The following is a 12,693-nucleotide window of genomic DNA, read 5'->3' as shown; positions in this document are numbered from 1 at the left end:
TAGGAGATTTTAGCTTTCCAAACATCGACTGGGACTGCCATAGTGTTAAAGGTTTAGATGGAGAGGAATTTCTTAAGTGCGTACAAGACAATTTTCTGGTTCAGTATGTGGATGGACCTACTAGAGAAGGTGCAAAACTTGACTGACTCTTGGGCAATAAGGCAGGGCAGGTGACTGAAGTGTCAGTGGGGGAGCACTTTGGGGCCAGCGACCATGATTCTATTTGTTTTAAAATCGTGATGGAAAAGGATAGATGAGATCTAAAAGTCGAAGTTCTAAATTGGAGAAAGGCCAATTTTGACGGTATTAGGCAAGAAAGCTGATTGGAGGCAGATGTTCACAGGCAACAGGGACGGCTAGAAAATGGGAGGCCTTCAGAAATGAGATAAAAAAATCTAGAGAAAGTATATTCCTGTCAGGATAAAAGGAAAGGCTGGTAGGTATAGGGAATGCTGGATAACTAAAGAAATTGAGGGTTTGGTTAAGAAAAAGAAGGAAGCATATGTCAGATAGAGACAGGATAGATCGAGTGAATACTTGGAAGAGGACAAAGGAAGTAGGAGTATACCAACGAGGGAAATCAGAAGGACCAAAAAGGGACATGAGATTGCATTGGCATTAGAATTAAGGAGAATCCAAACATTTTTTACAAATATATTAAGGACAAAAGGGTAACTAGGAAGAGAATAGGGCCCCTCAAAGATCAGCTAGGTGGCCTTTGTGTGGAGCTACAGAAAATGGGGGAGATACTAAATGAGTATTTTGCGTCAGTATTTACTGTGGAAAAGGATATGGAAGATATAGACTGTAGGGAAATAGATGGTGACATCTTGCAAAATGTCCAGATTACAGAGGAAGAAGTGCTGGATGTCTTGAAACAGTTAAAGGTGGATAAATCCCCAAGACCTGATCAGGTGTACCCGAGAACTCTGTGGGAAACTAGAGAAGTGATTGCTGGCCTTTTGCTGAGACATTTATATCATCAACAGTCAGGTGAGGTGACCGAAGACTGGAGATTGGCAAACGTGGTGCTACTGTTTAATAACGGCAGTAAAGACAACCCAGGGAACTATAGACTAGTGAGCTGGACCTTGGTGGTGAGCAAGTTGTTGGAGGGAATCCTGAGGGACAGGATGTACATGTATTTGGAAAGGCAAGAACTGATTAGGGATAGTCAACATGGCTTTATGGGTGGGAAATCATGTCTCACAAACTTGATTGAGTTTTTTGAAGAAGTAACAAAGAAGATTGATGAGGGCAGAGCAGTAGATGTGATCTAAATGGACTTCAGTAAGGCGTTCAACAAGGTTCGCCATGGGAGACTGGTTAGCAAGGTTAGATCTCATGGAATAAAGGGAGAACTAGCCATTTGGATACAGAGCTGGTTCAAAGGTAAAATACAGAGGGTGGTGATGGAGGGTTGTTTTTCAGACTGTAGGACTGTGACCAGTGGAGTGCCACAAGGATGGGTGCTGGGTCCTCTACTTTTTGTCATTTACATAAATGATTTGGATGTGAGCATAGGAGATAAGTTTGCAGATGACACCTATATTTGAGGTGTAGTGGACAGCGTAGAGGATTACCTCAGATTACAACAGGATCTTGACCAGATGGGCCAGTGGGCTAAGAAGTGGCAGATGGAGTTTAATTCAGATAAATGTGATGTGTTGCATTTTGGGAAAGCAAATCTTAGCAGGACTTATGCACTTAAGGTCAGGTCCTCGGGAGTGTTGCTGAACAAAGAGACCTTGGAGTGCAGGTTCATAGCTCCTTGAAAGTGGAGTCGCAGGTAGATAGATATGCTTTTGGTATGCTTTCCTTTATTGCTCAGAGTATTGAGTACAGGAATTGGGGGGTCATGTTGCGGCTGTACGCGACATTGGTTCAGCCACTGTTGGAATATTGCGTGCAATCTGGTCATCTTCCTATCGGAAAGATGTTATGAAATTTGAAAGAGTTCAGAAAAGACTTACAAGGATGTTACCAGGGTTAGAGGATTTGAGCTATAGGAGAGGCTGAACAGGCTGGGGCTGTTTTCCCTGGAGCGTCGGAGGCTGAGGGTTGACCTTATAAGGGTTTACAAAATTATGAGGGGCATGGGTAGGATAAATAGACAAAGTCTTTTCCCTGGGATTGGGGAGTCTAGAACTAGAGGGCATAGGTTTAGGGTGAGAGCGGAAAGATATAAACGAGAACTAAGGGGCAACATTTTCACACAAAGAGTGGTATGTGTATGGAATGAGTTGCCAGAGGATGTGGTGGCGGCTGGTACAATTGCAACATTTAAGAGGCATTTGGATGGCTATATGAATCGGAAGGGTTTGGAGTGATGTGGGTCTGGTGCTGGCAGGTGGGACTAGATTGGATTGGGATATCTGGTCAGCGTGGACAGGTTGGCGTGTAGGGTTTGTTTCCATGCTGTACATCTGTACGACTCTATAAAGAAACATAACACAGCCAACCCAGAAAAAGAACAGAAGAAGAGAAAAACACGTGGAGTCTGGATGCTGGAGAGTACTGAATCAATAAAGGGAGGGCATTATTTCTTGAGCTTGCTTTGAGCTTCACTGGAAGATGCTATCAGGCTATAGACAGGTCAGCAAGGAAACGAGGTGGGGGGTTGGGTGGGTGTCCCTGTTCTGTTATTGGTCAATAAACACTAGCAATCAATCTGGTTCTTTATGACTTCACACTTTATTACTCACGGCTGGGCGCAGATCATCCAGAAGCACAGAGGTTAAACGCTTTTGTGTTCCTCAGAGGAACTGTGCACATGGCTTAAAACAAAGATATTTTTATACTTTTCTTAAAGAGAGATATAGGCCGCAATTGTACAGTTCATTCAAACAATTACCAATTCATTTAACGAAATGGTTTTATTGACAGCAACTTAACCCAATGATATTTCCTGGGAACCAACCTTGTTTTCCAAAACTTAAGCCATTCTTATCTCATGAACCGAGTTTTTACACCTGCACTTGAAGATCAGTTAGGATTGCCAGTAGTGTCTTATCTAGTCCAGTTATTTCTATCCTGTAAAGGAAGCATTGTCTACTAATCTTTGTTGAGACAAACTGTGGTCAAGTCAATTATACAGCTTTAGCAGGGTTAAAAGCCAGTTTATGCAGCTTTAAGCAGAATTGTCAGTTTGCAATCTCAAAGCCATTTTGTCATCTTATTTGCATTAAGAAGCCATTTTATTGCCACCTAAGTCAATAAGAGTATTAAGTGGTTGTTCCTGACAACATATAGTTCCCTCAGCCTGCATTCAGGTTTCAGATCCTTAAAAGAAGAAAGGGTGATGTGACAAACAAATTTCTTTGCTCAGCAAGTGGTTTGGCATGGAATGTACTGCCTGGAAATGTGATGAAGGCAGGTTCAAGTGAGACGTTCAAAAGGGCATACAATGATTATTTGGATAGAAATGTGTAAGAGTGAGAGGGGGAGAAAGCAGGAGATCCTTACTAGGTAAGGATGATCATTTGAGTAGCCATTATGGACACAATGGCGCTGAATGGCCGCCTTCTGCATCATAACAAATCTGTGATCCCACTTATCCTTGTAGTTTTCCGTTTAGTATAGGTGATATTGTTGATGCTCATGAGAGCTTGCTTATTTGCCTCTGATATTGTCACCCATCACTGAGGTAGTGTGTAGGAAACCATGGCCTTCTGTTCCTAAAGTCATTGCAAAACTTTAAATATTTTAAAAAGTATGCAGAGAGTTTACCTGACTTTCAGATCCAGGTTAATGGAAAGCACAGACAAGATTTCTGTACAGGTTGTTCTGCTATAATGCGAATTGGCTATAACGCGATTGATGAATTGTGGACATTGTGTGGATAATACAAACTTTCTCCTAAATGGGTATACCGATTTTCTGTTAGCAGTCTTCTATAGTGCAATTTTCTAAAGCAGTTTTCCATAACATGATTTTCTCTTGCACAACGTTGCAGAAGAACACAAGTGTCGTGTCATAGCAGAACAACCTGTAATTGTTCTGTTACTATTTATAACAGACTGATAGACGCTAGTTACAGATAAACAATTGTGAACCATTGACACATAACTAATTAAAACTCAAACCCTCTTATAAATGCCCCCCCCCCCCCCCCAGCAAGTGTATACAGAAAAAAATGGGTGTTGTGGGTGATGGGGGAAATACTAGAAAAGTAGTTCAGTGATCCTTGTTCATAGAATTGCTGAGATGATCCTTGTGCTGAGAAGAACACAGCTTCCTGATCATTGTTTCTGGATGCTTTCACTTATTTGCAGGAGGCATTGGCTGGTTTACATTGTAAGAGGTCTTTGAGCTATTAATCAAAAGTTACAACTTACAACAACTACTGAAGGAAAATTAAATTGGTTTTGTTCAGGCTCAGTGTTTTTTTTAAACTGCCAAGAACAGACCTTCTGACCCTGAGGAGATCTGATGGCTTCTCGCTATCTTGTTTATTTGCTAAAGCTGTTCAGCTGAGAACCAATCACAGTTGTTGACAGGTAGAAGGCCTGATAACTAGTTGCTAGTCCACTTTAACCACTTGCTGCCAGTTGAAACTCCATTTGTACATCACTTTTGGCTTCAGTCTGCAAACCTACTGCTTTAAAACAGCAGCAGTGTAAGCATTACTAACAGTGAAGGTCAAGTTACTTGCTTTTAAAAGTGCAGCAAGCCTTCAGCAGTCTTTTTACAATTCTTTTCCCTTCTTCCCACAATCAAAGAAAACTGAAAAAGTGGTCTTTTCAATATTTTCCCCTATATTTGTGCATTGAAGATATTGCATAATAAAATATATTGAAGAGTGTATTTGAAGTACTGTTGCTGATGTAAAACACGTACTGGAAAGAACAACAATATATTAGCATTGGGATTCCCTTTGGCTCAGGACAAATGTATCATCAAAACAAATGTACATAACACAAAGGTAGAGGAAAGGTAATGCCAAGGTAGGGTGGCTGCAATAAAATTACTGTGGTCAAAGAAGTGGCAGATGGAATACATTGGAAAAGTGTGAGGTTCTGCACTGTGCTAAGAAAAATAGAGGCATAGACCATTTTTTAAATTGGGAAAGGCTTTGGAATTCTGAAATATTAAAGAACTTGGGAGTTCTAGTCCAGAATACTCTTAAGGTTAACATGCAGGTTCAGTTGGCAGTTAGGAAGGCAACTGTAATGTTAGCATTCATTTCAAGAGGACTAGAAAATAAGAGCAAAGATATACTGCTATAATAAGAGCAGAGATATAAGGCTCTACAAAGCTATAGTCAGACCGCATTTGGAATATTGAGCAATTTTGAGCCCGATAAGGATATGCTAGCCTTGGAGAGCATCAAAAGGAGGTTTACAAGAAAGATTCCAGGGATGTGGGGCTTGCCACACAAGCGGTTGAATCTGGGTCTGGACTCAAAGCCTGGATCGAATGGACATGAAGAAGATGTTTCCACTATTAAGAGAGACTGTGACCTATGGGCACAGCATTAGAATGAAGGCACAATCCTTTAGAATTGAAATGAGATGGAATTTCTTCAGCCAAAGTGTTTGAATCTGTGGAACTCATTGCTGCAAAAAGCTATGGAAGCCAAGGTACTAAATGTATTTAAGACTGAGATAAATATGTTCTTTAATTAGTAAGGGGATCTAATTTACACAGAAAAGACAAAAGTATGGGGTGGAGTAACTTGATCGAGTGGTGAGAAGACTCAATGTGCCAAATGACCTAATTCTGCTCCTCTCTGGAATTGGTACTGAACCATACTATAAACAAAGACCTAAGTGGAAGTGCTACAGTTATACTCTTTAGGTTGTGGAGTACAAAGATTTTCTAACAGTTGCCACTCCAGATCACTGTCCAGTGGTGTGAATGTGAACACAGATAAATAAGGGAAGGATTGTTACCCTTCTCAGTAGCCAGAAGGCCTTTCTCTTTCTCTTCTCACCTCACCAACTAATCAACAAATTAGTTTTTAAACTTAAAGGCACAAATTTTTCAAGATATATTCCCTTCCTCTAAGCTGCAGATGACAGATCTCCGATTGATGCAAGTTTGTTCTACCTCTCACATCTTCAATATGTGGTAAGGTAGGGGAAGAAATGAGGATAAACTTAAAGATTAACCAGTTTTTATTTTGCAGGCATACAAAACAATCAAATCAAACTTCCTGCACCTGAGGGCTGTCCATCTAAACTCTACAAACTGATGCAGCATTGCTGGGCAGCAAGCCCCAAGGACCGCCCATCTTTCAGTGAGATTGCTAACACATTGGGTGAAATTCCTGCTGACAGCAAAGTCTGATGGTGATTAATGACTGTTACCAAAATCATGCACTGTATTCAACAAGAAGATATCAATATCACATTAAGGGCTTGTCTGCTGGCTATGTCTCCTAATTTTTGTTGTTATTTTTTTGTTTTTATTATTTCATCCAAGAAATCAAGCATTTCCAATTCTAGTGATCTTTTGATTAATCTCTACAGAGTGCAGTTCTCAAGGCCTTTCATCCATTACTGTTATCATGCACGTTTTTAATGCCTGGAAGTTGAGATAATTGCCTCCAACCAACCAGAAAGGCTTTGTTAGGTGGCTAGTGACAATACAGATTGACAAGTATGTTAACGAAGAGCAATAAATGATGATCACTTCACCGTCCCACCCTTCTCAACCCCCAGCTGCTCATCTCGTGCACCACTGTGAAGCACATTGCCGCACAGAAGGAATTTGCTTCATCGAACTATTCATTTCAAAATGTAAAAGATCAAGCACAATAGATCTTTGCAATATAATAATGTTCAAAGAGAATAATATGTACAGAGAAGCTGCAGGCTTTTTGAAAGGACCAGAGCCTGTTGCTGGATGGTACATGATCTCAGGATGTCTCCATGCCTGGAGCTTGTACATACTGTAGAAAATCACAACTTTAACATTAACAACAATACTTAATATAGAAGAAGCTGAAGAAACTTGTCTATTTATTCAAGAGTTTCTCAATGACTTGTCTTTCCAAATGGTACTGTTTATTTGCCTCCTTAAAAGAAATGTTTATGTTAAGTATGTTAACCTTTAAACATATCTTTACAAGCAAAAACTCTATATCTAAAGCCATTGGTTAAACTTGTGTTGCATATAGACAAGTCTGTATTGAACCAAGTGCCTGGTGTATGAAGGAATTGTTATCAGTTTTCAATATTGTAATGAAATGCAAAATTCTGTTTTTATAATTCTTTTAAGAAACTTTTTTTATATCAAGCTTTTCAATTTTTTAAGTGTGGGAAAAAAAACCTTGGCTGATATGTTAGTTTTTTTAATTTGCGTAAAAGTTAGACATTTAGTTCATATTTGACTTGTATGGTTGGTTTTATATCAGTAATTTTTACATGCTGCTGTCAATAAAATTCTCACTTTTTTAGGTATTTAATTTTAATCTGTATCAATAGCTGTCTATCGTTTAATTCTTGCTTAAGTCACAATAAGGGGAGACTAGGTATAACCCTGTGTGATATCAGTATGTCTCTGGATAAGTGCTTGTCATGGCTACGTGCAGTATGGGTCAGAGGAAAAACTGGACACCATATTGCGATATTTGTAACAAAAAAAGCTTTTATTTACATAATATCTTTCATGATTACAGTATACCCCAAAGTACCTGGCAGTACATTGAGTCATTATTGTAATAAAATGTGAGCAGCCAATTTGAGCACAGCAAGCTTTCACAAGTTGCAATGTGATAACCTGATATAGAGATGTTAGTCAATTACATCACAGGAGAGAGGTTGAATATAGCCTAGTGAGATCAATCACTAGGCATATCCGTATGTCACAGAGAAGATGGTCCTGTCCAAAAGGAAGAAATAAGGGGGAAAGTATTGTGTCTTTACCAACAACAGATTGTCACAAAGTGCTTTACAGATGTACTTTTGAAGTGTAGTCACTGGAAGAAACATGGCTGCCAATTTCCCCCATCACACACCAATGAGAATCACTTGACACTTATACCGATAGTGTTGATTTTATAAATATTAGCCAGGACACTAGCTTCTCCTCTTCAACAAAATGCCAAATTGTCTTCAGCATCATTCTAATGGGCAAATGGAGCCTCAGCTTAATTTCTCAGCCCAAAGGCAGCACCTGTGACAGTTAAACAGTTCCTTTAGAGATTGGGAGGAATGTGCAGCAAATCAGTATGACTGTCAAACAAACTGGGAGTGTGAACCTGCATGAGAAGAGCAGCAGTAAGAGATATAAGCTTGTAGAAGATAGTCCAGTCAACCTCTATCTACCTCTCTGTGCCAAAGATACCACAGGAAAACAGGTTGGTTATTGGTGAGTATTTATTTCCTGCCTGTTTTGATTAGCCAAGTCATTTAAATCAGGTGACATTATTAGAGCTGAAGTGTATTGTTAGAAAACTCGCTTTTCAAGTACCTAACATCCAATTTAATTAAATTGAATAGAGATGACTAAGCAGGTGATGTGATGCAGCGGTCGTGTATGGGTGTGCTAGTAGATTTTTAAAAAATAACCTATTTTTCTAATCAACCTGTTCAGAGAAGTTATCAACTTCTGAGGGAGTTCGAAGAAAGGGTCACCAGACTTGAAACTTCAACTCTGATTTCTTTACACTGATGCTACCAGACCTTCTGAGCTTTTCCAGCAATTCCTGTTTTTGTGCCTAGATTTAGGACCTTTCTTCTGGGCTGGAGTGAAAGAGGAAGGATCCAACAGTCATGGTCCAATTAGGTACCAATGATATAAGGAATAAGATTTTGCTGAGGAATAAAGTGCCTGAATTAAAACGGAAAATTACACCAATTATAATCTCAGGATTACTCCCCGAGGCAAGTAGAAATTGGTGTGGGGTAAAGAACAAAGAAAATTTACAACCCAGGAACAGGCCCTTCAGCCCTCCAAGCCTGAGCCAATCCTGTTCAGTCAATTCCTAAGCATCTGTATCCCTCTGCTCCCCACCTACTCATGCATTTGTCCAGAAGCATCTTATATGAATCTACTGTGCCTGCCTCTACCACATTTACTGGCAACGCATTCCAAATGCCCACCACCCTCTCTGTGAAGTATTTAACGCATGCATCCCCCTTCAATTTTCCACCTCTCCTCTTGAAAGCGTGACCTCTCGTTATGGAATCCTTCACACTGGGGAAAAAAGCTTGTCTCGATCTACCCTATCTATACCCTTCATAGTTTTGTAAACTTCAATCAGGTCCCCCCTCAATCTCCTTTTTTTCTAAAATAAACCTAACCTACTCAACCTTTCTTCATAGCTAGCACCTTCCATACCAGGCAACATCTTCGTAAATCTTCTCTGCACCCTCTCCTAAGCGTCCACATTCTTTTGGTAATGTAGCGACCAGAACTGTACAATGTATTCTAAATGCGGCCAAACCAATGTCTTGTACAATGTTGACATGATTTGCCAGCTCTTCTACTCAACACCACGTCAAATGAAGGCAAGCATACTATATGCCTTCTTGACCACTCTATCCACCTGTGCAGCAACCTTCAGGATACAATGGACCTACACTCCCAGATCTCTCTGCCCATCAACTTTTCCCAAGGCTCTTCCGTTCATTGTATAATTCGCTGTAGAATTAGTCTTGCCTAAATGCATCACCTCACATTTTTCTGGATTGAAAACCATTGCCACTTTTCCGCCCAACTCTCCAGTCTATCTATATCCTCCTGTATTCTCTGACAGTCCGTTATGCATTCTGCTACTCCACCAATCTTCTTGTCATCTGCAACCTTGCTGATCATACCAACAGTGTCCTCTTCTAGATCATCTATGTATATTACAAACAACAGTGGTCCCAACACTGACCCCTGTGGAACACCATTGGTCACCCTTCTCCATTTCGAGAATTCCCTTCAACTACTACTCCGTCTCCTATTGCTCAACCAGTTCTTTATCCACCTAGCTAGAACACACTGCACACCATGTGACTTCACTTTCTCCATTAGTCTACCATAGGGAATCTTATCAAACACCTTACTAAAGTCCACGTATATGACATCAACAGCCCTTCCCGCATGAAACCATGTTGCCTATCACTGATAAGCCCGTTCTTTTCTAAATATAAATAGATCCTATCCCTCAGTACCATCTCCAGCAACTTTCCCACCACTGACATCAGGCTCACTGGTCTATAGTTACCCGGAATATGTCTTCTATCCTTCTTGTACAGGGGACAACAAGAGCAACCCTCCAATCCTCTGACACTTCACCTGTATTTAAGGATGTCACAAAGATGTTTGTCAGGGCCCCAGCTATTTCCTCTCTTGCCTCCCTCAGCATCCTGGGATAGATCCCATCCGGTCTTGGAGATTTGTCCACTTTAATAATTTCTAGCCTACCCAACACATCTTCCCTACTTATGTCAATATGATCCAGACGAATCAAACTTCTATCTCTAATTTTTACATTCATCATGTTCCTCTCCTCAGTGAACACTGACATAAGCTTTAAGAGAAGGGGATAAGTATTAGAGAAGTAAATATGTGGCTGAAAGATTGATGTGGGAGAAGTGGTTCTGATTCAGTGGGTACTGGCACCAGCTCTGCAGAAATTGAGAGCTGTTCCATTGGGACAAGCTTGATTTGAAATTTGACCAATACTGAGACAAATGCCCTGGTGAGTCTTATAATTAGTGTTATAAACAGGGCTCTACATTAGTTAGTGTGGGGCAAAGGTTCAATTTGAAAGAAATTTAAAAACTTTAAAAATAAACAAGAGTAGAGTTGCAAAGTAGTGAAGAGGTGAACAGCTATCAAAGTGGCAGGAAGGGTCAGAAAACATAAGCAGAAGAGTGCAGGAGAAATTAGAACAGAATCAGTAGTAATGATAAAACTTTAAAGCTTAATTTTTAAAATTTTAATGAGATAGATGAGTTGTCACAAATAAAAATAAATGAGTCTCTGAGATCTGCAGCACAGAAAAAAGACCCTTTGAACCATTGTCTTGCATGCCTTGGTAAGCACACATCAACATGCTATTAAAATGTTATGAGAGTTTCTACTTCTACCACTCTTACAAGCAGTGAATTTTACCCTATGGGTGAAAAAGATTTCCTTCACATCTTTAAACTTTTTCCCCCTTACCTTTTTAGCAGTGCCCACTAGTCACTGAACCCTTCATCCAGAGGAAAGGTCTCTTTCAGTCTACCCTATCTGTGCCCCTCACAATTTTATTCACCTCAATCATGTTCTGCCTCAATCTCCTCTGCTCTAAAGAGAACAACCCCAGTCTGTCCAGTCTCCTCTTCATAATTGAAACTCTCCAGCCCATGAAACATTCTTGTACATCTCTGTACCCTCTGCAGTACTATCACATTCTTCCTATAATGTGACTCCTAGAACTGCACCCTGGCTGTAACCAACATTTTATACCGTTCCAGCATAACCTCTCTGCTGATGAACTCTGTGCCTTGTCTAATAACAGCCTTAACCACTTTGATCTACGTGTTCTGATACCTTAAGAGGCCGGTGTGTATGCACACCAAGGTCCCTCTGATCATCAGTACTTCCCAAAGTCCTAACATTCATCATGTGTTGCCTTGTTTGTCCTACCCAAGTGCATCACCTCATATTTATCTGGATTGGATTTTATTTGCCATTGTTCAGCCCATCTGACCAACCCATCTTTGTCCTCTTGTAGGCAGGCTATCCTTATCGTTATTTACCACTCTGCCAAATTTTGTATCATTCGCAAACTTACTGATCAACCCTCTGACATTCAAGTATAAATCATTTATATATACCACAAACATCAAGGGCTGCAACACTAACTCCTATGGAACACTATTGAACACAGAATTCCAGTTGGAGAAAAAACTATTAACCATCACACTCTCCTTCCTGCCATTCAGGCAATTGTGGATCCAGATTTGCCAAATTTCTTTGAACCCCATGGGTTCTTATATTTGATGTAAGTCTTCCATGCGGGACCTTGTCAAAAGCATTGTTGAAGTTGACATCCTCAAAAATGTTGCCCTCAACTACACACCTGGTCAGCTGTTTCAAAAATTCGATCAACTTGGTCAGACATGACCTCCCCTTAATAAAACCATGCTGCCTGTTCTCAATTAATTCCCAGTGTCTCCAAATGCAGTTGAAGTCTGTGGCTCAAAATTGCTTCCAATAATTTCCCCACCATCAAGGTTAGACTGACTGCTCTATAGTTTCCTTGCTACTTCCATGAGTATGTTATGACAATGGCCATCTGCCAGTCCTCTGGCACCTTCTCCTGTGGCCAGGGAGGAATTGAAAATTTTTGTAAGCATCTGTACTATTTCCTTCTTTGCCTCACTGAACAACCTGACATACTTTTAATCTGCCCTTTACTAGATGAGTCAGAACCCCTCTGTCTATTGCTAACTTTTTAAATCATATCACCGACTTTCTACCTGATTTCTATCCCCATATTGTCTCTCTCACTAGAGAACACTGACCTAAAGTATACATTTAGAATCCTACCTGTGTCCACTAAGCTGGGTGGCAGTGTTTGCTGTGAGTAGGATGACTTGGACAAGCTGGCTGAGTTGGCAAATACTTAGCAAATGCAATATAATGTGGATATATGTGAGGTTGTCCACTTTGGTCGCAAAAACAGGAAAGCAGATTATTATCTGGTAGGTGGTAGTGCAACAGGACCTGGATGTTACAGTGGAACAGTTGCTGAAGGTTGTC

The 12,693-nt window shown here is 40.3% G+C and overlaps 1 protein-coding gene across 3 annotated transcripts in view; it reads left to right on the top strand.

The window, feature by feature from the left end:
- Positions 1–7,566, top strand: part of LOC132830470 (inactive tyrosine-protein kinase 7-like) — a 261,952-nt gene extending 254,386 nt beyond the window's left edge. For 2 of the 3 annotated variants that reach the window (XM_060848226.1, XM_060848235.1), the window contains exon 19: positions 6,131–7,565. In XM_060848226.1, coding sequence (XP_060704209.1) covers positions 6,131–6,291 — 161 coding nt within the window. In that variant the 3' untranslated portion in view covers positions 6,292–7,565. Of the gene's footprint in view, positions 1–6,130 lie in introns of all 3 variants that reach the window. The other variant, XM_060848217.1, reaches the window with a different exon arrangement.
- Positions 7,567–12,693: the final 5,127 nt, after the last annotated feature.

The sequence above is a fragment of the Hemiscyllium ocellatum genome, chromosome 3 (assembly GCF_020745735.1).
Source record: "Hemiscyllium ocellatum isolate sHemOce1 chromosome 3, sHemOce1.pat.X.cur, whole genome shotgun sequence".
In the NCBI taxonomy this organism is placed as follows: Eukaryota; Metazoa; Chordata; class Chondrichthyes; order Orectolobiformes; family Hemiscylliidae; genus Hemiscyllium; species Hemiscyllium ocellatum.
The sequence above is the reverse complement of the archived record's forward strand: the minus strand, read 5'-3'. Positions and strand labels throughout refer to the sequence as shown.